Below are 26771 nucleotides of genomic sequence, written 5' to 3' on the forward strand. Positions count from 1 at the left end.
TAGTCTTCCAGGCACACCCTGTAGTCCCAGCGCTCAGGAAACAAGAGGCAGGAAGATGACATGTTCTAGGTCAACACAGTGAGAGCTACCTAATGAGACCCTGACTCAAAGACTCTTAATCTGGGGTGATCGAATCATTTCCCTCATGCTTCCTTTTTGCTTTCCAGAACCAACGAAGAGATCAAGGGTTGCACACACTGTGTGGTCTAACCCTAGAAGCGGGGTGGGGCTGACAGTCCCCTGCACAGACAAGAAGTTCCGCCTGCCGGTCTGGTCACCCGGTCGGAGCAGGCGCGTCCTGGGACGCCTTTCCGCTCTCCCCAGAGCTCTTCCTGCCATATGCTGGCCACGCCCCTCGCGACTTCAGCTGGCCATGGCAGCAAGGCTGTGTTCGCGTTGCCTCCCTCCGGCGTGGCTCTGCAGGTGCAAGCCCGACTCTTCCCCTGAGTTCCCCCTTACAGACCCCAGGGGTACTGCTGAGAAAACCAGCTCCCTTTTCTTTGTTGCAGGCAAGCCTGGCAGGGCCAAAGCCGGCACTACCGAGCTGCACTCTGCACCGAGTTGAAGCAGCCCCTGACCATTCAAGAGGTGGCTCCCCGCCCCGTCGGGCCACAGGAGGTAGGGTGACAAGCTTGACCCCGGGATGCCTCCTTGTATAGTTCAGAGCCTCTGACTTTCTGGGCCCAGCACTCGTGGACTTCCTGCTTCAGTCAAAATCCTAGTTCCCAAGCCTAGGGGGCTACCAGAGGCTGGAGCGCACCCACTTAAGGTTGGAAGGTCAAGCCCTTTCAAGGTTCACGGAAAGGCCAGAAGTGGCAAGAAAGCCCACCCCCCCCCCTCAAATCTCAAGCATAGGCCTCTTGGAGAGCTCCCGAGCCGTTGCCTTAGAAACTGTGTCTGATTTACACACGACTTTACATAACAATACAGACAAAAGGACCCTTATCCTTTGCTTAGCCCCTCTTCAGGGTCAGTATCAAATTATGTACGGGTCCCCCAAACCATTGCCCCCATCCCAATCTATCTCATGAGAATACAAGCCTGGGCTCCTCTTATGTCCTGCTGTAATTTGGGATGAGATCCTTTTCCTGTCTTGGTTCCTGCCAGGAAATGTGGAAGTCACCTTGGCCTTGCCTGTTGACCACTTTGGTGACAGCGTGTGACACATATGTAGTACAGAATGACAATTTGAAACAGGGTGGAGTATGCAAGAGTATCTTCATGTTAGGGGTCGCTCATGAGAGGCAGAGATGCAGCTACAGTCGTAAAGGTCACCCAAATGGGGCCTGTGGTTAAAACAGATTATTGGAAGAGAGCATGATCACAGCCATTCAACTTCCCTCAGCTTGAGTCATTCATTTCTGGGAAATCGGTGCTGTATTGGAGACACCATGTCATCCAGGCTGGAACTGAACTTACAGTCTTCTTGTGTCAGTCTCCGGAGTGCAGAAATGCCTCCCTACTCTTGGCTAAGTTGTTCTTAAACCAAGGTGGAGTGTCTTGAGGACAGTGGACATGGTATCCACCAGTCAATAAGTACTCCAGTTTTTGGATGCGGAGGCATGGGCTTCTCAGTTTTGCTGTTTGCATTGTAAGGAGCTAGCTTCTGAGAGTGTATTTATGTTATTTTTCTTTGCCTTTAAATCCCTAGAGTTTGTAACGGGCCCTGGCATGTGGCACATACTTAAAGAACTGGGAAATGAATGATTTTGATAGATAAAGAATGGCTTCTAACCAACCTGCCACCTCTCCAGTAAATGTAAACACATAGAGCAAATTGATCTGGGATTCCAGCTGGCACCTCTTGGGGTCCCCACCCTTGTGGGCTGCATTCTCTGATGAGCACCCGAGTTCTCTGGGCCTGTTCAGACAAGTTGCTGAGCCTCTCCTACCTTCCCATGTATGAGTCAGTATGGGGTGTGGCCTCAACATTGGAACTTCTTACTTTTTTTTTTTTAGACAAGAGTCTCATTATGTATCCCTAGCTGGCCTGGAACTCATAGAAATCTGCCCATCTCTGTCTTCTCAGTGCTGTCATTAAAGGCAAACTTCACCCCAATACAAGGTGAAGTTTGAATTTCTAACCAAATCCCAGATGATGCCAGGGATGATGGTCCAGGACCAACCACCTTTTGAAACTCACTGGCTCCTCTAAAGGTCTAGAGGAGTGGTTCTCAGCTATGGATTGTGACCCCTTTAGGGGTTGGATGACCCTTTCACAGGGGTCCCATCTCAGGTATCTTGCATATCAAGCATTTACCTTACAACTCATGACAGTAGCAAATTGCGGTTATGAAGTAGCAATGAAAATAATTTAATGGTTGGGGGTCATCACCACATGAGGAACTGTGTTAAATGGTCACAGCATTAGGAAGGTTGAAAACCACTGCTCTAGAGAAACTGCTGGCCATGTGGTTGCAGTTCTGCCTCAGTGATGGCTTTGCCGAGAGCATAGAAGACAGGGATCTGGGCTGTCCTCCTGGGTTTGAGCTACTCAAGTTCCAGCATAGTTGCCTTTGCTCAGACACCGTCCCTGCTTAGTGGCATTCTGTTGTTCCTCGTATAAAGGATCTTCCTCACTTCAGACCTACAAATCTCAGTGTAGTATGGAGCTCTCACTCCTTGTCTCTCTCTCCTCTTCCTGTTCTAGACTTGCTAGTTTTTCTTTTGTTCCTCACGCAGGGCATCTGCACACGCCATTGCTTTTGTCCGTGCCAAGCACCAAGTGTTCACCTCCTCGTTTGAATCATTAACTCTTGGCTTTTACTAGTGCAAGGGTTACTTTCCTAGCTTTCCTTGGCATTCCTCAAGAGGTCACATACCCTCATCATGTGTTTTCTCCTATCTTTAAGACTTTATGTTAGGTTATAATTTAACACATATGAGCCACGCATGGTGGTTCAGGTTTATAATTTTAAGAGGCCAGCATGGACTACATAGTGAGATTCTGACTCAACAACATATGGCTTTGTTAGCTTTATTTGTTTTGTTTTTTTGTTTGTTTTGGTTTGGTTTTTTTCAAGACAGGGTTTCTCTGTGTAGCCCTGGCTGTCCTGGAACTCACTCTGTAAACCAGGCTAGCCTTGAACTCAGAAATTCGCCTGCCTCTGCCTCCCAAGTGCTGGGATTAAAGGCGTGCGCCACCACGCCCGGCTTAGCTTTATTATTATTTAGTTGGTGCCGTTTCTGCTATACTTATAGGTCCACAATGGCAGAAACTTAGTCCATTTGCCTCCTGATAATCTGGCTTATGGTTCCTTGTCTGGCATATGGCTGTCATTCGTTCAGTGGCCCTTTTGGAATGCATTATTATTGAATGAACATTGTCTCTAGGGCGTACAATGCTGCTTTGTTGTGCTGTGTTTCTTATGCAGGTCAGAGTTGATGTTCATTTCTGTGGCGTTAACTTTGCTGATATTTTGGCCTGTCGTGGTCAGTATCAGGAAAAGCCTCCTCTTCCCTTTACACCAGGTGAGTACGGGGGGGAGCCAAGTGACTGCTACTTCAGGAAAAGAAGAACTCTGAGAGTCTTCAGAGCCACACCCATCTTCTCAGACACTACTCCCCACTCTCTGCCAGGCTTGACCAGTGAGGTTTCTGTTATTTATGTCACCATCATTGTTTTGTTTTTTTTTTTAAGATTTATTTATTGATTATATGTAAGTACACTGCAGCTGTCTTCAGACACTCCAGAAGAGGGCGCCAGGTCTCGTTACAGATGGTTGTGAGCCACCATGTGGTTGCTGGGATTTGAACTCTGGACCTTCGGAAGAGCCGTCGGGTGCTCTTACCCACTGAGCCATCTCACCAGCCCCACCATCATTGTTAAAGTAACTACCTCATGACTCTCCCTATAGGCCTATTGTGTCCCCAGCTTAGCATTATACCAATCCATAGATGACACTCAGTGGTCTAGTTAGATTTTCTGTTGCTGGGATAAACCACTCTGACCAGAATCAACTTGGGAAGGAAAGGGTTTATTTGGCTTACACTTCTATCAGGAACTGAAGCAGAAACCATGGAGGAATTGCCCAGGCCCATCTGCCCAGAGATGGTACCACTCCCAGTGGGCTGGACCATTCTACATCAATTAGCAATCAAGAAAATGCCCCACAGACATGCCCACAGGCCAATCTGACTGAGGCAACCCCATAATTGAGACTCCCTCAGATACTTCTGGGCTGTGTCAAGTTGACAGCCAGTACTAACGAGGACATTCACTAACTACTTTAAAATGAATAAATGGGCAACTGTTTACATAGTGTTGTGTTCTCCAGAATTCTTTTCTGTTAACCCTAGTCGGTCCTTTGCCTTCTTAGTGTTGACTCAGTTACAGTTTTTCTCTGAAGGATCTCGAACATGCTTGCAGCTACAATCTGTAGCCTTATTGGCATAGACCTAAAGAAGCTTAACGTAGAAGGCCCAAAAGGAAGAAGAGGAGGAAAAAGTTTAGCCATGTCTTAGTAGCTCACTGTCTGAATTTTACTGTGCTCTGTCTGGTTACTTTTAGACCATTTTTGTTTTTTTCAAGGCAGGTTTCTCTGTGTAGTCCTGACTGTCCTGGAACTCACTCTGTAAACCAGGCTGGCCTTGAATTCACAGAGATCTGCCCATCTCTACCTCCCAAGTGCTGGGTTTAAAGGCATGAGCCACCTCCCCACCCCCCACCCCCAACTATTTTTAGACTTTAAGTGCATGGATTTTTGTTGTTGAAGTTTATTTAAGGAGATTTAAGTAGAGCTTAGTATGTTTATAGTACATGAATATTTTATAGGGATAAATATAAAGATTATAGTGATTGCATGATTACAACAGAGCTGTTATGTTTGGGATTTATGGTTGTGTGTTAATACTAGGACCCAGTTCCTTCTTTCTGTGTTTGCTGAGAGACTAGACCAGTGGAAGATGTCACAATTAAGTTATTCCCTTGACAGAGCAAGTAAACTATTCATAAATTCGAGAGGTTCATAAATTGCAGAGGTGGACAAAGAAAGGGCAGATGACACTAATCCATCCTGTTGAACTGAGCATTGCCTGCAGAAACACAGGCCATGTCCTTGAGGACCTCTTCACAGGTCAGCAAAGGACACATGGCAGCAGATAAATATCATCTGGTGATCATGGTAGTTGGGGTTGTCATAGGAACCCCATGGCCCAGTGGTCAGGGTCAGAAGTACCTGTGCCCCAGCGAGTCTCTGTGCTTTTGCATCTTCTTGAAATGATGTAGGTTAAGAGTTGGAACAACTATAACTGATGTGTTGTGATCATGAAGTCTTACGCTCATTGTGCTGGGTTTTTGAGTACCACCTTTTACGCTTAGTTAAAATGATGGGCATTGAGAAGGTAACAGCTCAAAAGGAGGAGGTGGCTCCAAAGATAACCCACATTTTTCCTTTCTTTCTTTTGTTTTTTTGTTTTAAAGATTTATCTATTTATTTTATGTCTATGAGTACACTGTAGCTGTCTTTAGACACACCAGAAGAGGCCATTGGATCCATTTCAGATGGTTGTAACCACCATGTGGTTGCTGGGAATTGAACCCGGGACCTCTGGAAGAGCAGTCAGTGTTCTCAACTGCTACCCAGGTTTTTTTTGTTTTTTTTTTTTGTTAGTTTGTTTGAGATGGGCTTTCTCTCTGTAGCCCTTGCCATCCTGGAACTAGCTCTGTTACCTGGCTGGCCTGGAGCTCCTGCGTGCTGAGATGAAAGGTGTGTGTCGCCACAGCCCAATTAGTAACCTAATCTTTCAATGTTTTAGGAATGGAGTTTTCTGGGGTTGTCTTAGAGACAGGAACAGATGTCAGCACTGTGAAAAAGGTAAATTGGAGAAAACACCAGAATGCGTGTGTAGTTGTGAGAGATGTGCTAATCTTGTTTATACCTAGAAAGTCTAGCTTCTCTTGGCCTTCGCCATGTGACCAAGTCAGGAGAGAAAGAATGAATTCTGAACGAGGAGGTGGGGGAGGTCTTGGTGGAAGTTCCTGGCCTTATTAAGCTCTTTATTATGAATATAAGACAACACTTGGTCTTCAGTTACTGAAACAATAAAGGATTTTTGAGTTTGAATCTCTTGAAAGTAGTCACAGGCATTCTGATTCCTTCTAACTTTTCCTTCCTTGGCTTGCTTGTTGTAAAAATGTGCTTCTATTGGCTTGGTAGCCTGCTAGCTATTGAGAAAATCGCTGGTTTGGTTTTAAACCTGAAATGAACTCTGAATAGATATTAAGGCCAAGCTGTGTCTTATAGGCCAGAGATGTGTGCTTTGGAATACAAGGTCATGCATTTGAACATATGTTCTCTTCCCTCCAGGGAGATCGAGTTATTGGAGTGAGTAACTTTCATGCTATGGCTGAGCAGTGCATCACGGACCAGAAGGTATCTCTGACTCTTGGCACGGATGGACACATGGGCATTTCTTTTTCTCCACTGTTCTCTCTGGTTTCCTTGTCTCTCTTTCTCGCACCGTTCTCTCCTCCATTTGCGTTTGTTTCATTTCATCGAGTTTCTTGACCAAGCAGGTTTTTTTTTTTCCCTTCAAATGCTAACTTTCTTGACGGCCCTTGCACAGAGTTTTGTTTGTGTAGAGTGCCTTTTGTTCCTTTGTTGGCTATCCATTTGGACCATATTTAGTGAGTTATGGTTGAAAAACTGGTCTAGCACATGGAATTGGATATCATGGACATATTTTCCTGTAAAGCTTGTGAAAATGGTCTGAGCTGGGTTGAGCAGGATGTGAATGGTGCCCCCTAGTGGGGCATGTTATATGGAACCCATCCAACTTTACTGGGATACATTTTACATAATAACCTAGAGCCTATTCTCCATCAATTGGTTCCTTTTTGAGCAGATGCCAGCCTTATGGGTTTGAAGTCTGACACACCCAGGTCCTAAACCCTACCTTGGCTTACTTGGTCCAGACTTGCACTCCTTAGTAGGTGATGATAGACGTGGGCTTCCCATTGCAAATTACTCATCCAATCGAATCATAAGGTTAGCTAGGCAGCTTGTGTATCCAGCTACACATGTTTACTGCCAATCGCTGTTATTTCTTTGTACAGACCCTGTGGAGGATTCCAGAAAATGTCTCTTTGCAAGATGCTGCAGTCTTACCAGTATCTTATGGCACTGCTATTTTGGCTGTAGATCATCGGGCCCGCATCCAGCCTGGGTAAGGATTGTATAGGGGCAGAGGGTTAGGTGGCATTTTTTTTTTCCTGATATTAGAAATGTCTGACAGGACCTTGCCTGAAGCCCAGCCTGGTGATGCACTTGGTGTTCCTAACATTTGGAAAGAGAGGCAGGAGGATCAGGAACCCACGGCCATTCTCAGCTACATAGTGAGTTAGATATCAGTCAGAGCCACAGGAGCCAAAAGCCATCACAGATAAGAGTGTGCCCCGCTCCCTTCCCCTCTTTCATTCCTTTCTCTTGCCTTTTCCCGTGCTTCTCTTCAGCTCAAGTTCCTTTAGGTTGAGGAAAGGCAAAAGAGAGATGAATTTGGATACTGGAGACTGGGTATAGATCATCCTTTTGCCATTAAATGCTTTGGCAAAGTAGTTCTCTTGAATCTGACCACTTTGGGGTTCATTCATAGGACAACTTCAAGTTTACAGACTTGATTTATTTTTATTTTACTTTATTTTATTTTACGTTTTGAGACAGGGTCTTGCTATGTAGCTCAGGTTAGCCTAGGACAACTTATATAGTTCAGGTGAACTTCAAACTCAAGAGCTTCAATCTTAGCTGTCTGAGTGCTGGGATTATAGGCGTGTACTATCAGCAGTAGGTGGAGGCTGGTTTATTTAAGCTAGCTCCCTGTGGGCTTAACAGAGACTATGTGTTTCTGTGAGGCTTGGTTGGTTATGCCAACTAGGATTGATCTATCTGTCCATCTGAGACAGCATTTCTCTGTGTAACCCTGGCTGCTGTGGAACTCACTCTGTAGACCAGGCTATTATTGAACTCACAGAGATCTGCCTGTCTGTGCCTCTTAAGTGCTGGGATTAAAGGTGTGTACTACCACTCCCTGGCTATGGGCGTTTTAAACGTAAAAGTTCTGAAATCTTCCCTTTACTTGGGAAACTGGCTCTTGATCTGTTCAGAGATCTGGCTTTCAGAGTTGCTCCCCACTGGTAGTGTCATTTGAATGGTGGCTATTCCATGATTACCGGCTTTTTAAATTAGGTGGTGTTGAGTCTGAAAATGGCTCGAGCGCAAAATTTCTGAAGCATGCATTGGTATGCTTGCTCAGATGAACCATTGCTACTGCCTTGAGAGAGAGGCTATCTAGAAGGCTTGAGAAACCTTCTTCTTAGGAAGGCTCTAAAACCGGACTAGATTAGCCCTGACCTAGAAGTCTTATGTATGTCCTACCTGGACAATGGATTCACGTGAAGGTTTGAATGAAAGAGTCTCTACTGTTCTTGCTGTCAAATGTACTAGTCTGTGTCCCTGGAATCTTAACCCTGGGTGAGCTTTGAAGGTTTCTGCAGTAACATGTCTCTTTCCTTGGCACAGAGAAACTGTTTTAGTGACAGCAGCTGCTGGAGCCACAGGCCTCGCAGTGATAGATGTGGCGACAAATGTGTTCCACGCCAAGGTATTTGCCTGTAGAATCTCTATTAAAAACTAACTCCGGGCTGGTGAGATGGCTCAGTGGGTAAGAGCACCCGACTGCTCTTCCGAAGGTCCAGAGTTCAAATCCCAGCAACCACATGGTGGCTCACAACCATCCGCAACGAGATCTGGCGCCCTCTTCTGGAATGTCTGAAGACAGCTACAGTGTACTTACATATAATAAATAAATAAATCTTTAAAAAAAAAAAAAAAAAAAAAAAAAAACTAACTCCAGTGTTTAGGCATAAAATATATGGGTTCACTCATCAAGTATCATGGGAAGGGCATTGGGGGCATACAGTACTTGGAGTATCGTCTTGCCGTCTGCCTGCTTGCCTACTAAAAGGAGACCTTACAGGGTATGGCTTGGCTCTTCAGATAGTGGAATCTGGCAAGGGCTGCCTCCCACCTTGGCACATGCTCTTTTCTCTACCTGCCGTGCTCTGATTTAGATTTAAACTCATGTCACCTTTTCAGGCATCTCTGTCCTCAGGCTAGGTCAGTCTCCTCTCCCTGCATTCTTACATGTGACCTCATAACACCCTATGCGTCTATTTCTTAGTGCCTCATTGTGTGATTGCTCCTTATTTGGGTCACTGTGGGTCACTGTCTCTCTTCCTGCATTGTCATTGTCACGAAGGCAAGAGGAGTGTCTGCATAGCTCATGACTAGTCCCAGCATCCACCATGGTAACTGGAACATAAAATATACTTGAGATATTTTCTGAATCAAGTGATAAATGGCTAAATAAATGGATGGAAGATGAGCCAAGCCTTTACAGGGGCATCTCTGGAGCTGCAGGGGTCAGAGGAAGAACATCTGACAAGTCAGAGGAAAGCCTTAAAGGTTCAAGATGGAGGATCACATCCCAGTTCTGCTTCCAGCTCAAAGCTTCCATCGCCTTTGTAAAATGTTGCTTCCCTAGAGCTGCTGGCAATATTGAGATGCTATGTGCTATGTGCCTATCAGAGGTATGGTGTGTCAGTACGCGTCTCTTAACAAGTCCTGCTATTGTTAGATGCTGAGTGGGAAGGAACAAAATTAACTTTCGGAATTGCCATTTATTGAGGCTGAGAGCTCGGGCGGACAAGGAGAGCTGTTTTGGCCATATTGAGTGCAAAGTTCCTGTGGTGCGTGGGGCTGGGATGGAGGGACAGCACCTAGAAATAGAAGTTGATGATGTGGGATTGGCCTCTCCTCTCTCACCTTAGTTTCCTTGGGGAAGGAGATGTGAGGTTTGAGAGTGACTTCAGGGGCTAGGAGGTTTCTTGTGGAATACTAACACATTTCATGTTATCAGGACGGACGTTTAGCTCTCAGGGAGTGAGATCATAATCAGTCTTCATGTCTAGTTATCTTTTTTTTAAGAAGGTAAATTTATACTATTTATTTCTAAGAGATTAAATAGAAAATTTGTTTCAGATTTTCAAACTCAGATATTAAAATTTATCTGAGCTAAAACTTCTTTTGAAGCAAAAAGTCTCTTAAATATAAGTCAACAAAAATAAAAGTTGAAAATGCCCCCATGTCCCCTATTCGGCAAAAGTCATTTGGTCACACCTTCTCTGCACAGTGTTGCGTACTGCTTCCAGAGTGGCTCCAAAGCAATTATCCAAACCTTACCCTCACACTGTCCCTGGGAGATGAGCCCTCTAAGTGTTTATTGTCTCTACTTCACAGATCAAGAAAGTAAAGCAGCGAGAGAGAAAGCAATTCACCAGAGGTCTTGCAGAGACCTGGTGACAGTCTGTGCATGGGGTCAGGTACTTGGTCCTAGTCTGTTGTCTGCTGACCATGGCCCTATGTGGGAACAGCCCTCAGTAAACTAGGCTGTTTTAAGGGGTGTACTAGTGAGCATTTGAACGTAGCTTTCAGTTCCAAATAGTTATGGGTGAGTTGAGATCTGTTATGGACACTGGTGTTCTTCAGTAGCTGAATACAGCTGTTTTAACACTCCAAAGATTTAAATAAACCAATTAACAAAGAAGCAAGTATATTTAACTCAAAGAGAATTTAGCCATCACATGTACATAGTAATGCTGAAATGAGTTTACAAATCGTTTGAAAATGGTCAGTAGGATGAGGTAATAGTAATGAGGCTGGGTCTTACTCCATTGCCTAGGCTGCTTTTAATCTCCTCATTCTCTCTCTTCAGCCTTGTAGAAAGATGGATTTATAGGCACATACCACTGTGACTGGCTCTGCACTGCATTTCACGGGTCAGACTCTTGGGCAGTGCAGGTTGAATATCCCTTATCCAAACATCTACACTTGGCAGTACTTAAATTTGAAAGTCTTTTGAGAGCTGTAAAGATAGATATAGTTCCATAGCTGTGCTTGTGAGACAGGTTGTAGTAAAAACACAGGCATGGCTTAGCAGGCACGACTTAGCGGTAGAGTAGTTGATTGGCATGTGCAAGGCCCTGGGTTCAGTTCTCAGCACCATAAAAAAGCAAACAAAAAAAGGAAAGAAAATTAAGCTTCTTTATCTCCAGGGTGGGATATAATATTCTCCTGTTATTCTAAGCATCAGAAGGCTGGGGAAGGAGAACAGGAAGCTAGAGGCTAGCCCGCACGGCATAGCAATATCCTGTCCCAAAGAAACTACACAAGCGACCCTCCGCAAGACAACAAGAAAAGGCCCCCAACTATCAGTAAAACCAAAACTGCCTTCAGAGCGCAGGTTCTGAATGTCATCTCAGACTTTGTGGTGGGTGTTCTCACTGACAAGACAACTCTAGGGGATGCTTCAGTGCTTGCAGCTTTGAAACTTTCCAGGTCTTGAACTTGCCACCCATCTGTGTCATGTGCCTTGGGCCTGAGGGCATGGTTTTCCCCAAGGAAAACAGAGGAGAAAAGTCAGGCACACATGCACCTAGGTGATGCTACTGGCTTTGAGCGCTGTTTTGCCACCTACTACTTGGGGTGACCCTGGCTCAGCTGCTTAATCTAATGGAGTGGCAGTTATTATGCCTTCCTGTGATGTTCCTCTGACATTTAAGTAGAATAAGCCATTGCATATGTCTGACAACAGCTGCAACTTATCCAACACTATCCCCCAACATCTATGGAACCTTGTAGTCAGTGTTCCACTTCACTTTAGAAGGGGGTAGCTGAGACCCAGGGCTACTGTCTGGCCATGAAGAGGTTAAGTGTGTGGAGCTTGGATTAACTGAGCTATTTGGATTTGAGTCTCAACTGTGTGGTCTTCCTTGTATAATTTACTTAACTTTTGTTACCACAGTGAGATGCAGCTGGTGAGTAGAAGGGCCAGGATTTGAACCCTGGTCTATCTGACATCAGGAATTTCCCCCTAGCCTATATCCACGCACAGGGAAGCCTTTTCTAGTCTTCAAGATCTAGACTAGATATCTCTGGTTTGTGCTTGTGAAGCCTGTCTCCTTCCCTGCCACACACATCTTGCATTCTTGACTCCAAGTGTGATGCCTAGCTTGTATTCTTACAGTGTGGCTCGTGGTGGATGCTCATGGCATGGTGGTTGGTGGGATGTGTCCCTCCTACATCACGACTTGGTTCATTGGAAACCTTATGTTTTTCACTCAGGTCATAGCTGCTACTGGAAGTGACGAGAAGTGCAAGCTAGCAGTGTAGAGGGGAGCACAGTCCAGTGTGAACTACAGCCAGGGCAGCCTGAAGGATGCAGTGAAGAAGCTGGCCGGCAGCGGTGGGGTCAACTTAGCCATTGACATGGTGGGAGGAGATGTCTTCCTGGAGTCTCTTCGCAGGTGCGGGTACTGCTCTGTCCAGAATGGTTAGAGCTGGGGCTCCACACAAGCTCCCTGAAGCTCTAACTCCCTGCATCTCTAACTCTCTCTGTCTTTGCTGCTCACATCTCCTGTAGGCATCAGCGTCAACGAGAATAGCTGAGTGGGCGGGTGACAAGGAACAGAAGCAGAGAAAATCAGGAAATGCTTAAATATAGTAAAAACAAAATACCCAACTGGAAAATATTCAAAAAATGACTCCAGACTCTCCAGTTGGCAACGCTGGAGACTTTAGAAATTATCCATGTGTTAAATCTAGCTCTTTGGTTCCCCACTAGGCTGCTTTAAATATGTGGGGGTGTGGGGTCCTGGGGTGATCTTTGTTCAGATGCTAAGATTTCTGTGATGGTAGTTCCTCCTTCCCCAGCTGACTATGCACCAAGGTACAAGCTCTTTTGATGGCGCTGGTCCCGCAGGAGCTGTGTGCTTCCTTAGTTTGTCTGATTAACTATGTGTCACTAGAGACTTGGTAGGACTATTCTATCTTATAGTCTCTATATTTCACTCAGGGCTTCTGGTGATCTCTGAGAGCATTGTTCCTGTCTGCTCTTTCTCCATCCCCCTTCCCTTTCCTCCTTGGTTTCTTAAGACAAAGTATGTGCTATGCTGTCCTTAAGCTCCCTCTGTAGCCAAGGCTGGCCTCGAACTTCTGATCCCAGTACCTCCTGAGTACTTAGTTGATAAGCATGCATGAGTCACCCCACCAGGCCTGCTTTCATTTTTCACATCTGTGCTTTGTAATTTATCTCATTTTGAAGTAGAAAAACCAGAGCAGCAAGAGCTGCCAGCCCACAGAAGGAATGCAGTTAGTCTTGGATAGAATGCAGCAGGGACCCCTGAGCTGGGAGGCAGGTGTCTGGACACTGGTGTCACTTGCTGGTCCTAAGCGCAGAGGAGAAACAGAGGAGGAAGCAGAGACCAAGTGGACCCACTCTTGTGCCTTCCATCTTGCATCCCGGATAACTGTGTTTTGTAAACAGCTTCTCACTTCCTTTCTGTGCAAAGCCCCGTGGGAAGCCATTGGTTATGACCCACGTGTGGTGTGCTCTCTGGCACTTTTCACAATGGGCTGCACAGAAACCTCAGGAGGTTTTGTAGATTATTCGGAATTCTCTAAAGAAGCCCCATGCCTTAAGGAGTCCTAAAGTGCCCTTGTTTAAAGTGACTCCTTATCCCTCATATCCCATCAGCTGCCTTATTCCCTACTGCCCGAGGTCCAAGCTGACTTGTCTTGACATACAACCCATGGAGTGCCATTGGTTGATACCCAGTATCCTTCCACACTTGAAGTCAGCCTTGATTCTAAAGCACCCTGTCCGAAAACCTTTTCTGTCTCCTCCTTGCCGTCAGCCTGGCGTGGGAGGGCAGGATCGTGGTGTTGGGATTCGCTGGAGGAAACATTGCGTCTGTGCCCAGCAACCTGTTGCTCCTGAAGAACATCTCCGCCATGGGACTGTACTGGGGTCGCTACCAACACCAGGACTTTGCAGTGTTTTCCAAGAGCATGTCCACAGCCATGCAGTACTGCCAGCAAGGGCTCATCCACCCCCATACAGGTGCTGTGTTTAAGCTGGAGAAGGTGAGACGGCGCGGAAGGAATGGGGGGGAGAGCAGGCTGGGAAATTATCCCTGTCAAATCTGGCAGCCTTATCTCTGAGTCCCATAAACCCTCTTTTGGTGGACTAAAAAGGTAAGGATGCTATCCTGAGTGTTGGGATGTAGAGTGTCACGGGCTTCAGTGTGTCCAAATCCCCGCCATTCTCCTGGCTTTCAACATGGATGTGGGATTAAGCTGAATTTGAGGGCTCTGTCAATCACTGGAGATTCAGAGGGAGGGAAGTTAACAGTGCACTAGAAAATAATTTACATGTGTCATTTTGAACCTTGAACTTTGCAACACAGCGTCTCAAGAAGGAAGCACTTGACCTGACCTTTGGTTTTCAAATACAGATGTCTCAAAGTATAGCCGGATGATCCGAGCGCGATACTGTGACCAGAGCAGGAGTTGTGCTGGGTGTCAGAAGACACGTATCCATCCATTAGTCATTGTAGTTAATTCTGCTGCTTATTCACTCCCTGCTTTCATTCCCCCGCAGTCTCATAATTGTGGCTTAGACTTCCTCCCCAGCAGAACTGCATGCATTCATAGGCAGCTTGGCTGTGAATGCGAGTCCCAGGCCTTTCCTGGGACGCCTGCCTTTCTCTTTCTCTAAGGACATTTTTTTCCTTAATGCGGTTTAATGTTAACAAAACCAAACCAAACCAAACCAACAACCCCCAAACCAACCTGTTTGGTAGTTATAGTCAGTGATGAAGGCCATGTCCTGTTCAAATGTGTATTCTCGGAGGTTAGGCTCTTTCACTGTCCGGCTTCACAGATTACCAACCTCCCACCTGTGTGGTTCCTGTGGTCCATTGTCTTGAAGCAGTGTGTGTCCTTTCTCTCTCTGGTTCTCTGGTGTGTGTCAGGAAAGCATCAGACTGTTGGTAGGGGATCTGCTGGTTGTATTCAGTAATTCAGCCCCCCCCCCCGCCCCCCCCCCCCCCCCGGATGTGGCAGTCCCCCTGCTTCAGTTTCTACTGTACAGTCACGGAGAGGGCCCTCAGCAGAGGCTCTCAGATGACCTTCAGGAGTTGCGTTTGGGGATGTGGGGGGATGTGGTGGAGACCACAGCAGCTCCCCTCTGGGACCACGATTCTTCAGAAGCCTGGTAGCTGCATGCTTTCACTTTTTCATTCATCCTTTTCTTTTAAGAAAAGGTTTTGTGGCCTTAAAGTGTTGAAAACCACTAGTTTGGTAGCTTTCTGGTCTGGTTCTGGCTTTGGCTTTCTTTTACCCAGAGGGAGAGGCTGATGCGGGAGACACGTGGTAGTTGAAGGTCTCCTCCCTCCGGTAATGCGTTCTCGGTGTTGCTGAGGCATGGGAAAAGAATCACTTTAATTGTCCACATGCTGCTCTTTCCTCCCAAACACAAATTAGCACTAATTACTGTCTGTCAGCCTCCATTCGCCTTTCCGCCTCCCAGGAGGGCCCTTGACAAGGATTGCCTGGGTCTGCCCCCTCTGCTGACTTAGGTGCCTCTGAGTGGCCTTCCAAGCCAGGCTCTCCAACACCAAGTCCATCTCCACATTCGCTGTCTCTTCTTTTTCTGTGTCTGCGACTGGGCAGACAATTCAGAGAGATTCCAGAGGCTAAGCACTTTGTAGATATTAATTGATTTAATCTTCCGGGAAGCTCTTTTGTGGTCTATCCATTGTTTAATCAGTTTTTACTGGTGAAGGACTTGGACCTAGAAGCTAAGAAAGCTGCCCAGTGATGTGTGTGTCAGAGCTGATCAGCAGAGATGGCTGGTCGGACCAGAATCTCTCTGCTTAGGACCATGTCAGACTCTCTGGAAATGAACCAAGCAGTGCCTTTGTACATACTGTGCTCTCTCTTTTGTTTTTGTTTTTTAATTAATTAATTAATTAATTAATTAATTTTTTGAGACAGGGTTTCTCTGTATAGCCCTGGCTGTCCTGGAACTTACTTTGTACACCAGGCTGGCCTTGAACTCAGAAATCTGCCTGCCTCTGCCTCCCAAGTGCTGGGATCAAAGGCGTGCGCCACCATGCCTGACTCTCCTTTTTTTTTTTTTTTTTTTTTTTTTTTAAAAAGACAGGGTCTCACTGTGTAGCTCTGGGTTGCCTGGAACTCACATGTATGCATACCAGGCTGGCTACGAACTCAGAGAAACCGACCCACTCCTGTCTCACAAGTGCTAAGATTAAAGGTGTGTGCCGCCACAGCCAGAACACACTGTATCCTATAGTATGAAAATTATCTATCCTAAATATCTACATGAACCTCAAGAATGATCTTGTAATCAAAATGACCAAGACTCTTGTATTTACTTAAGCAGTGACAATTTATACATTTTACTTGTTTAAAACCACTTAGAGTAAGTGAATATATAATTGGTTTTACTGAACTTTATTTTTGATTTAAACATTATTTGTCAGAACCTGTTGGGATTAAAAAAATAGCCACCAAATTTATAAAATCTATACAGTGGCGGAATGTTTGGTGCTTTTACAGTTTTGACCTTGATAGCTCATATAAATATGCCAATAAACTTTGCTCTATCAGTCTTTCGGTGGGCTGAGGCCTGTACTTTTCCCCTTCACTATAACTACTTGTTCAATGCCGTCCTTCCCACAGTGCCCTCCATGTAGGGCTGTGTGCTATCCTTACGTCTGTCGCTAGAGACTCCAGCTGTTGTCCCTCACTCATGTATATGTTGACTGACTTATTGAGGTCAGAGCCCCAGAGTTCAGACGTTGGCTGTGAGTACATTAGACATCTTCTGCTCTGTCCTCACTTACAGTGGGGCAGTAATATACTCTGTGTGCTCTGCTGGGTGTGGAAACTAAACAAAATAATACATATGAAAAAAACCCAGTAAATTTACGTAGCTCCCGAATGTCCAAGATAGCATTGTTATAAAATACGGAACTGAGCTTTTCCTGTCCCTGTGAAGGATAACTTTTACATGGAGTTCTCAGAGGGAGGGATTAGAACCCTAGCCATCAGATTTTAAATTTAAGCCGGAACTTAACTGTTGACACTCTTGGATTACATATGCGTTGGCCTGTGATCTGTTCAGACTGTGATCTGTTCAGAGAACAGCACTGCTGAGGTGTGCAGTCTGTTTTCTTTATGAAGCTGGATGCATATATCCTGATCTAACCCAGCACTGAAATCTTACAGATCTGAGATTATTCCTATGTAAAGGTTAGGTCACCATGTGAATAGAATTAATGACTAGAAATTGTTTGCTTCAGGGTACCTCTGTGCAGGTGGAATATTCTTAAAAACAAAACTTCAGACCCAATAGTAATTATTCCATTGATCCAGACCTAGTTTGTGGAGAGTCTTATATCTGCTCTCCCCACCACAAATATACCTCCAGCCTCTGGACACATGGCTGCTCTCACACTTCTCTGGGATGCTCCACCCGGGGTCTACAGCCTTAGACCACTGACAGTCCCTTGTTCCCTGGAGTGAGGTGGATCTTAGAGCCAAAGCCTCCATGTCCTTATTACAGCTGCAGAGCAGACACTTAAGCTAAGGGACTCATAGAAGCCTCTCTTTTCCCCAGGAACAGCATGAGGCCTGGCACTGCAGTGAGAAATGTAGAGTGTTCTGGGTAGGGCAAGCTTTGAGGAATGTACGACAGAGGGTAAATTGCTTTATTTTCTTCCCACTGATTGTTTTACATGGCTTCTTCATAGAGGTCCCATATGACCAGCGCTCTGTGTATCTCTGAAGCTTCATCCAGTTGAGGATTTGTAAACAACTTACCCCCCCCCCCCCCACCGCCCCGCACAGTTTCCATCTTCCTTGGATTCAGTCTTACTTTCCCCTTCCCCTTGCTGCCCTGGAATTGCAACCATCAACGCCGCATTAGGGTGTGTGTGTCTGTGTGTCTGTGTGTCTGTCTGTGTGTGTGTGTTTTAAGCTCTGCTCATTTGTCACCCTTAAAGACTTATTTTTGACTGGACTTAGACTTAGAAGTAGAAGCTCTCAGTGAGGACAGCCCACGTCTCTTGGCAATCTGTCCCTGGCATTTTTCTTTGGTGGTTTTCATTCTCTTGGCCACAAGTTTAGCACATTCTTCAGCCTCCTCCTCCTTGTTTTTCTTAGTGTGTTGTTTCTTTAGAGCACTTGTGTTGCAGGACACATGGAGCGACAAGATGGTGACTCTTGGGGGCTTTAGAACAGGGTCCTTACCTTCTCTGTGTAAGGGCTTCCTGACAGCATGCTGCTGGACATCATCTTCTTTTATTTATTTATTTATTTATTTATTTATTTATTTATTTATTATATGTAAGTACACTGTAGCTGTCTTCAGACACACCAGAAGAGGGAGTCAGATCTCGTTACAGATGGTTGTGAGCCACCATGTGGTTGCTGGGATTTGAACTCTGGACCTTTGGAAGAGCAGTCGGGTGCTCCTACCCACTGAGCCATCTCACCAGCCCGGACATCATCTTCTTTAGAGAGACTGGAAAGCTTTTGAATGCTGCTGGGGCTCTTTTGGGCTTCAACCCCTGAAGCATAGTAGTGAAGAAGTATTAAAAAAGTATAGCAAAGTAAAAACAAAATTCGAGGCTTTTGGGCCCAGGCTTGGGAGTGTAGCCTTTGTGGCTTAGTGCTCCAGGTGCTGGTCATAAAACAGATAGCGACATTCCTCCACCTACCCGCTTCCTGGGTTCAATTCAAAGAAAGGCACCCTGACCATTACTGGAACCTACAATGCAAATGTGCTATCTTTAGGGGCTCTTAGATTGTTAGGGGTTCTTAGAAACTGTCTTGAGAGATAACCTGACACTTGTGACTTTATACTTCCTTGTGACTCTTAACTGGTATTTTTGGTATTTTCCAACAACGCCCTCCCCACCTCCTTGAGTTGTGGTTTCTTCCTTTAAATACCCCCTTACTCAGCTACTCGGGGCACCATGGTCCTCTACCCCTGCATGGTGTATGACCATGGGCCCGAGAGCGCTCTTGATTAAAAAATCCTCTTGCAATTTGCAGCAAGATCGTTTCTTGTGTGTGATTTGGGGTGTCGCCTCTCCTGAGTCAGAACATGGGGGAGTCCTCACGTTGTGGGTCTTTCAGTAGTATCTGTCAATATCCACCCTCCCTCCACCTTTTATTTTTATTTTTTTATTTTTTTTAAAGATTTATTTATTTATTATATGTAAGTACACTATAGCTGTCTTCAGACACACCAGAAGAGGGCATCAGATCTCATTACAGGTGGTTGTGAGCCACCATGTGGTTGCTGGGATTTGAACTTCGGACCTTCGGAAGAGCAGTCGGGTGCTCTTACCCACTGAGCCATCTCACCAGCCCTCCCTCCACCTTTAAAAAATAATACCCAAGTCGAGAACACTCAGCTTGGCATCCACAGTGCGGCCCCGAACAGTCTTGTGCTTCTCTCTAGTTACCCTGATCTCTAACTAGAATGTCCTTACTCAGCAACAAGTGCACACTACATGGGTCAAGACACCTCACTTTAATGGGAAAGTAAGGTATTTGTCATTCCTACCACTGATTAGGACACATACCCAGCCCTCCCTTTCACTCTTCACCCAGAGCACCAGCAGCTCCTTCTGTGGCCGTGCCTCTCATGGAGAGAATGAAATTTGTGTTCACCATCCATCGCAGTGGCTGTCTGTGGCTGGTGACTCGGAAACAGATCTTCAGCTTCTTCTTGACGTGGTTAACTGCTAGATAGGGCCATGTGGGTTCTAGGGATTGAACCCAGGTCATCTGGAAGAGCATTTTCTTTTTATGAAGCAATGTTTTTATTTATTCTTTGAGAATTTCATAATTATATTTGGCTCCCATCCATCCCCCTTTCCCATATCTCCTAGATCTTCCCCACCTTTCCATTCACCCAACTTCATATTCATTCATATCCCCTGATCCCTACCTCTTAACACACATTCGATCCAGTTTGTATTAGCTAACTACTCCTGGGACTGGGGATTGCCTTGTAGTGTTCATAGCAGGGCTTACTCAGTTAAAGAAAACTGATTTTCCTTCTCCCAGCAGCAAGATGCAAATAACTTCTCAGCTAAGAGTGGGACTTAATGCCCACCTTCTCTCCTGCATGCTGAAATTGTGTCTGGCTTAAGCTTGTACAGGTCTTGTGCAGGCCATCGCCATTTCTGTGAGTTCATCTGTGCATCTGTTCTGCTGTGTCTGGGAAACACTGTCTCCTTGATGTCATCCCCTCTGGCTCTTTCAGTCTTTCTGCATCCCCTTCTCAGTGGATCTCCGAGTCTTGGAGGTATATTGTGATAGAGATAAGCGTCTTTAAGAGGCTTTATTTCTAAGGAATTAGGTTCTGTGGCTGTGTCACCCAGTCTGACTTTGAGTTCTTCAGTTGAAGAGACCCTCCTGCCACCGTCTCCCTAGCAGCTGGGATTATAGGTGAATGCCACTGTACTCAGATAATTCTGTGATTCTGATGAACACCTGCAATTATGTGGCCACCTGTATAATAAAGATAGTTTGTTTCCATTATCTTAGAAGATTTCCCTGCGCCCCTGTGTAACCCACCTTCCTACCTTACTCCATAGCCCCCTAGCAATAACTCCTCTGTTTTCTCTCCTGCAATCTGGGCTTTTCTAGAATATCCTATAAATGGCCATGTCGGTCGTCCATGACCTTTGGGTGTTGGATGATTTTTTTGTTTATGTATTTACTTTCAAATTTATGTTTTATTGTGTGTGGGTATTTTACCCTTGTTTTAGTTTGGGTTTTATTGCTGTGAAGAGACACCATGACCAAGGCAACTTTTATACATAAAACATTTAATTGAGACTGGCTTACAGTTTCAGGGATTCAGTCCATTATCATCATGGCAGGAAGCATGACAGTTTGCTGGCAGACATGGTGCTGGAGGAGGGAAGATTTCTACATCTTGATTAGAAGGTAGCAGAAGGAGACCGTGTTCCACAGGCAGCTAGGAGAGGACTGGGTGGAGCTTGAGCATAGGACACCTCAAAGCCCTCCTCCCCAGTGACACATTTCCTCCAGTCAGGCTACATATCCTAATAGTGCCAGACAGCATGGGCCAAGCATTCAAACGCATGAGTCTGTGGGAGGCCAGATCTATTCAAATCCCAGACTGCATGTATATCTGCATCACGTGCATGCTTGGTGCCCACAGAGAACAGAAGAGGGCACCATCCCCTGTGACTAGAGTCATCACAGATGGTTTTAGGGTCCCACGTGGGCTCTAGATATTGAACCCAGGTCATCTGAAAGAGCAGCCAGTGCCCTTAATTTTTGAGCTATCTCTCCAGGCCCCATAATTTTACATCCTTTAACTTTGTATAATTCTTCGGAAGTTCATCCAGACTAAATGCATCAGTAGTTCAGTCCCTTTTGTTGTGGAGTGGTGTTTCTTTCTCTTTCTCTCTCTTTTTTTTTAAAGATTTATTTATTTATTATATGTAAGTACACTGTAGCTGTCTTCAGACATTCCAGACGAGGGTGCCAGATCTTGTTACGAATGGTTGTGAGCTATCATGTGGTTGCTGGGAATTGAACTTAGGACCTTCAGAAGAGCAGTCAGTGTTCTTAACCGCTGAGCCATCTCTCCAGCCCCTTTTTTCTCTTTTTAAGTGGAAACTTTATTATAAAGAAGCCAAGTGATGTTTTGTTGGATGGATATACCACAGCCTGTTTATTCAGTTGTCAATTAATAGACACGGGATTGTTTTCAGGTTTGACATGTACATATTCATGTACATTTTTGTAGAAATATGGCTTTATTTATTTTAGGATTGAAATTTCTAGGATAGATGCTAAGTGTACATTTAATGTTAAAACACATTTGCACAGATACCTGATTGGTTTTGTTATTTCCCTCGTCTCCATGCTATCCAACTAATGTCATTAAACAAGAATGACACAGGGCCAGAATTTGATTTCAGTAGCTTTAAATGGTTTGTTTAAAAGAAATTTATGTATAGTTCTAAAAGGAGCTGCTGTTGATGCCTGTAAGAGAAGAACACACTTGATGGCCCCAGGAGCTCTTTCTCTGTATCCATTATTCAGAAGCAATTCTGCTTCGGCCTCTACAGCCCATGATTTCTGAAGACAAAGCCACCTTATGCCATTCCCATCAAGGCCCACATGACATGTAGGTTTCCTGTGAGCAGGGCATTGTGGGCTAGAAAACAGTGCTCAGGTAGACATGTGGGCTGGAGGTTGAGGTGTCAGGTCTAACATTTTGGGATTTGGCTTCTACCTATTTCCTAAGACTATGTTGAACTTTTAAACCAACTGTCAACTCTTTTTCCAGAGAGGCTGGGCCAGTTTGCATTCTCTACCAATAATGCCCGAGAGTTGGAGTTGTTTTGTGTTTGTCCACACTTAATATTATCAGTTGTTTAGTTTTAGTGACTTTCATAGTAGATGTATAAAGTTATCCGTTTGTGAGTATAACTTATATTTCCCTAATGATCAGTGACCTTGAGTCTTTTCATGAATTTATATGAGGTCTGCATCTCCTTTTTGATGAAATGTAATGATGATTAAGCTTTTTTTTTTTTTTTTTGTGATACCATGCCACCATGCCATGGGACTTGAACCTGGGACTTCTCACATGCTAGGAAATGCCCTCTTCCACTGAGCTGTATTTCTATTGTTGATTGACTTTTAAAAGAGGGTTCAGATCAGTTTGTATCAGAATAAGGGCATCAGCCAAAACATTTCACCTTTTAATGGAAAGTCCCACTCAGCCTCAGGTACATCCATTGGCTTATTCACGAGTTTGTTTGATTCATCATTTGCTGAGAACATTCTGTATGACAGTCGATAAAAATGTAGGACGAAGTCCTGCCCTTGAGTTTATTTTTCAGTCAGAAAGACCTCAGGAGGGCGCGGATAGGGAAGAGCCAGTGCTGACAGGAGGCATGACTCAGCAGGATATATCTGGGGAACTTAAGTACTCTGATTATTCCGACTTGATGAGCTGATTAAAAATTCCACAAGCAGAACCTTCACCTTAAAACAAAAGCATTATCTTTCCCTTCCTCAAATTCCAGGTTGCGTGCCTCTCCAGACATTTAATTACGGCTTCACCCCCTCAAGGCAGAGAACCAATGTTCTGGGTACGGTTTGCATCTCAGTAGTTGCAGCTCCCTGTCTGCAGCAGCCTGTAGGATGCAGGGCAGTGTCCTCAGACCTCTGTAGCAGCCCTCAAAAGATGGGTTTGCAGCTTTGCATTTTCCCACACAGACTCTCACTTCATTGCCTTCATTTCCCTTTCCCAGACGCCAGTGGGAAGCTGGTTCCCAGCTCTGGACAGAAACCTAGGAGCAATGACAATGATAACAGAAGTGGCAACTGGACATGGGAAGCCATGGGACGTCTGAAAAACAGATACATAAGATTAAGCTTTCCACATTGTCTTATCTCTTTAGCAAGCTAGGTAAATATGGGACTCATTTCTACAGACGGTTTATTTAGATGCAAAATGGCTAAAAACAAGAGTTTGCACTTGAAGCCACAGTTTTCTTCTATGTTAACATTCATTTGCGGGGAGTCTTCATTTCCCTAGGATGCCAGGTGATGAAACACCACTATCTCAGATAATACTTATTTTCTTAACTGCTTTCTACTGTGAGGCTCTGACAAATCTAGGGGAGTGAGCAGCTCTACCTGACAGGGAGAGCCGTGCAGCTGTGAGTCACCTGGAGACAGCATTGGGGAATGAGTGTTCCTAACATCTGTCTTAGACTTCCTACGCCTCCTCCCAGTGAGCCTGTCTGTACCGTGGAAAGGTCTCCTAAGGCACAAAGCTCCACAGTGCAGATGTTTTTACCCAGAGAGAGACATGATTGATTGATTTCTCTACTTATTTTTAGTTACTTATTTTGTGTGTGCTTTTTTTTTGGGGGGGGGAGAATCTCAAATGGGAAGTGTTGTTTAACCAGCAAACTCTTCTCAAAGCATATATTCCTTGTTGGACTATGCAAAGCTAATCTTCTGCTGTTATATCCATATACTTATAAATGTTTACCTTTTCTGGTCCCATGTACTCTCACCCCCACTGTCCGTCGTCACTCTTTCCTCCTTCCAAGCACCTCTGCAGCATGTCTGATGTATTCCTGTGGGTTTGTGTTTCCTTGTAAAACACACAGCCGTATTTGTGTGTTATCTTTAACATCCGCAGCTGGTGGTGTGCTCTTGATCTGACTGCTTCTTACCTTCAGATGCCATGCTGTTGTAAGACCTCCATTTTGCCACCACCGCGTCTGTGCATCCTGCATTGTCTCCCAGAATTGTGCAGTGGTACTCACGTGGTGTACACCCACCATGGTTTGCAGACACACTCACGCTAGACCTCCAGGTTGAGTTCGTGACACCATACTCGGTGTGATAATAGGCAGCCTTGTGGGTCTAAACTTAGGGACTTGTGTAGCTGTCTTGTGGGGACTGTTCTAGGAGCAGGACTGCTGGCTTATGATACGTATGCTTACTCATCCTGTTGGCTGGTCACTCTGTAGAATGACTCTGTGAGGTTTTTTGTTCGTCCCAGAAATATGTGACAGTTCTTGTCTACTTGTCATTTTGTTGCTATGCAGCAGTGTCTATATTTCTGATATTCACCCAAATAATAAGGCATAAGAGTATCTTACGGAGCCGGGCGTGGTGGCGTATGCCTTTAATCCTAGCACTTGGGAGGCAGAGGCAGGCGGATTTCTGAGTTCGAGGCCAGCCTGGTCTACAAAGTGAGTTCCAGGACAGCCAAGGCTACACAGAGAAACCCTGTCTCGAAAAACCAAAAAAAAAAAAAAAAAAAAAAAAAAAGAGTATCTTACGATTTTAATGTGCGTTTCTTGGCTGCAATGCATTTAAGCATCTTTCTGTATGTTTGCTGGCTGGCTGGCTGGGATAGGGGTGTAGCACAGTGGCTCTACTCAGTCCTCAACTCTGTGTCCCTTCACCCAAGAGAAACACCTCACAAACACACAAACCCACACATTCTATATGTAGAAGGTATTCAGGTTTCTAGTTCTTTCTGTTAGGGCCCCTGTCTCCTTTCCAATGTGTGCAATTCTTTGTGTGATCTGAGCATCTGGACTCTGATGTGTTGTAAGTCATCTAGTGTGTCAGTCACCTCTATGTTGCTGTGCTACAGACCACAGCCAAAAGTGATTGATGGGAGGATGAATTTATTTTAGCTTCTGGCTCCAGAGGGAGAGTCCATGATGAAAGGGAGGCATAGTAGCATATGACCGGAACAGGAAGCTAAGAGGTTGCATCTTCAGCAGCCAGCACAAAACAGAGGGACCCAAAAGCAGGGTGAGGTTATAAACCCTCGGAGCTCTCTCCTAGTGACACACTTGCCCCAGCAAGGCACCATCTCAAAAGATTCAATAATTTCCCCAAGCATCACTACCAGTTGGGGACCAAGTGTCCCAATACTTGTCAGCATTTCTCATGCATACCTGGCAGACTTGTTAGGTTCCTATAAACAAAGAGGCAGATCTCAAGATTGCAGAAGGGTTTTATCCTTGACCTAGTCTTTGAGTAGACAGGCTACAACAACAACAACAACAACAACAAACAAACAACCCCCCCCAAAACAAAAAACCGAACCTCCTGATCTGTCATACTTTGCTACCTTTGTCTACATTTAATCCACTCTAACATGCCAATATTTTGTTTTATGGTTGTGGTTGAAGGACTTGTTTCAGAAGTTCTTCATTATCCCAGGGCCAAAATGATTTTCTTGCTTATTAATTTTGTGGGTTTGAGTAGTTGAGATAGGGCAGTGGTTGCAAACCTATGGGTTGCGAACGATTCTCCTTTCATGGGAATCACGTATATAATATATCCAACATATGAGATATTTACATTATAATTCATAACAGTCACAAATAACAGTTATGAAGTAGCAATAAAAATAATTTTATGGCTGGGCAGTGGTGGTGCATGCCTTTGATCCCAGCATTTGGGAGGCAGAGGCAGGTGGATTTCTGAGTTCGAGGCCAGCTTGGTCTACAAAGTGAGTTCCAGGACAGCCAGGGCTATACAGAGAAACCCTGTCTTGGAAAACCAAAAGAAGGTTGGGAACCACTGAGATAGGGCATGCTGTATTACCCAGACTGGCCTTGAACAACTGTGCTTAAGCTAGCTTTCTGCCTCAGCCTCCAGGATAACTGGGACTGTAGGCATAGCCTACACTATCCAGCACAGTTAGAGTGTTCTGCCACACTTACGGACTGACTGTATTTGAAGATACTTGTGCATTGTGTGTATCTCCGCTAACTAAATGTTTGCTTTTTTCTTATTTATTTATTCTGCTTTCATACAATACATCCTCTCATACAATACCTCAGGTTTCCCTCCCTTGACTCCTCCCAGTCCTCGCCCCCACTCTTCACCTCCCCTCTCTCCCAGATCCACTCCTCCTCTGTTTCCCTTCAGGCCTCCCAGGAATATCAACCAAACATGGCATAGTAAGTCTCACCATAAGACTAGCCACAAACCCTTATCAAGGCTGGATGAAGCAACCCAGTAAGAGGAAAAGGGTCTCCACTGTAGGCAAAAGGGTCAGAGATAACCCTACTCTCACTGATTGGGGTCCCACAAAGTCCCTAATCTAAACAACCATAGAGTGTACACAGAGGACCCAGCGCAGACCCATGTGGGTTCTGTGATTGCTGCACAGTCTTTGTGAGCCCCTAAGAACCCTGGTTAGTTGATTCTATTGGCTGCATTCTCCCAATGTCCTCCATTCCTCCTGGCTTCTACAGTCCTGCTTCCATAGGGTTTCCCAAGTTCCAAGAGAAG

General features: G+C 45.1%; 1 protein-coding gene across 1 annotated transcript in view; it reads left to right on the top strand.

Moving 5' to 3' along the window:
- The first annotated feature begins 270 nt into the window (after positions 1-270).
- LOC110301224 (protein Cryzl2-like) overlaps positions 271-26771 on the top strand; it is a 31977-nt gene continuing 5476 nt past the window's right edge. Inside the window, 9 exon segments of the mRNA XM_029482961.2 lie at positions 271-423; positions 510-618; positions 3375-3471; positions 5758-5816; positions 6309-6374; positions 7058-7167; positions 8517-8598; positions 12180-12361; positions 13751-13979. Coding sequence (XP_029338821.1) covers positions 374-423; positions 510-618; positions 3375-3471; positions 5758-5816; positions 6309-6374; positions 7058-7167; positions 8517-8598; positions 12180-12361; positions 13751-13979 — 984 coding nt within the window. The 5' untranslated portion in view covers positions 271-373.

The sequence above is a fragment of the Mus caroli genome, unplaced genomic scaffold, assembly GCF_978045245.1.
Source record: "Mus caroli unplaced genomic scaffold, Mus_caroli_1 scaffold_1, whole genome shotgun sequence".
Lineage (NCBI taxonomy): Eukaryota > Metazoa > Chordata > Mammalia > Rodentia > Muridae > Mus > Mus caroli.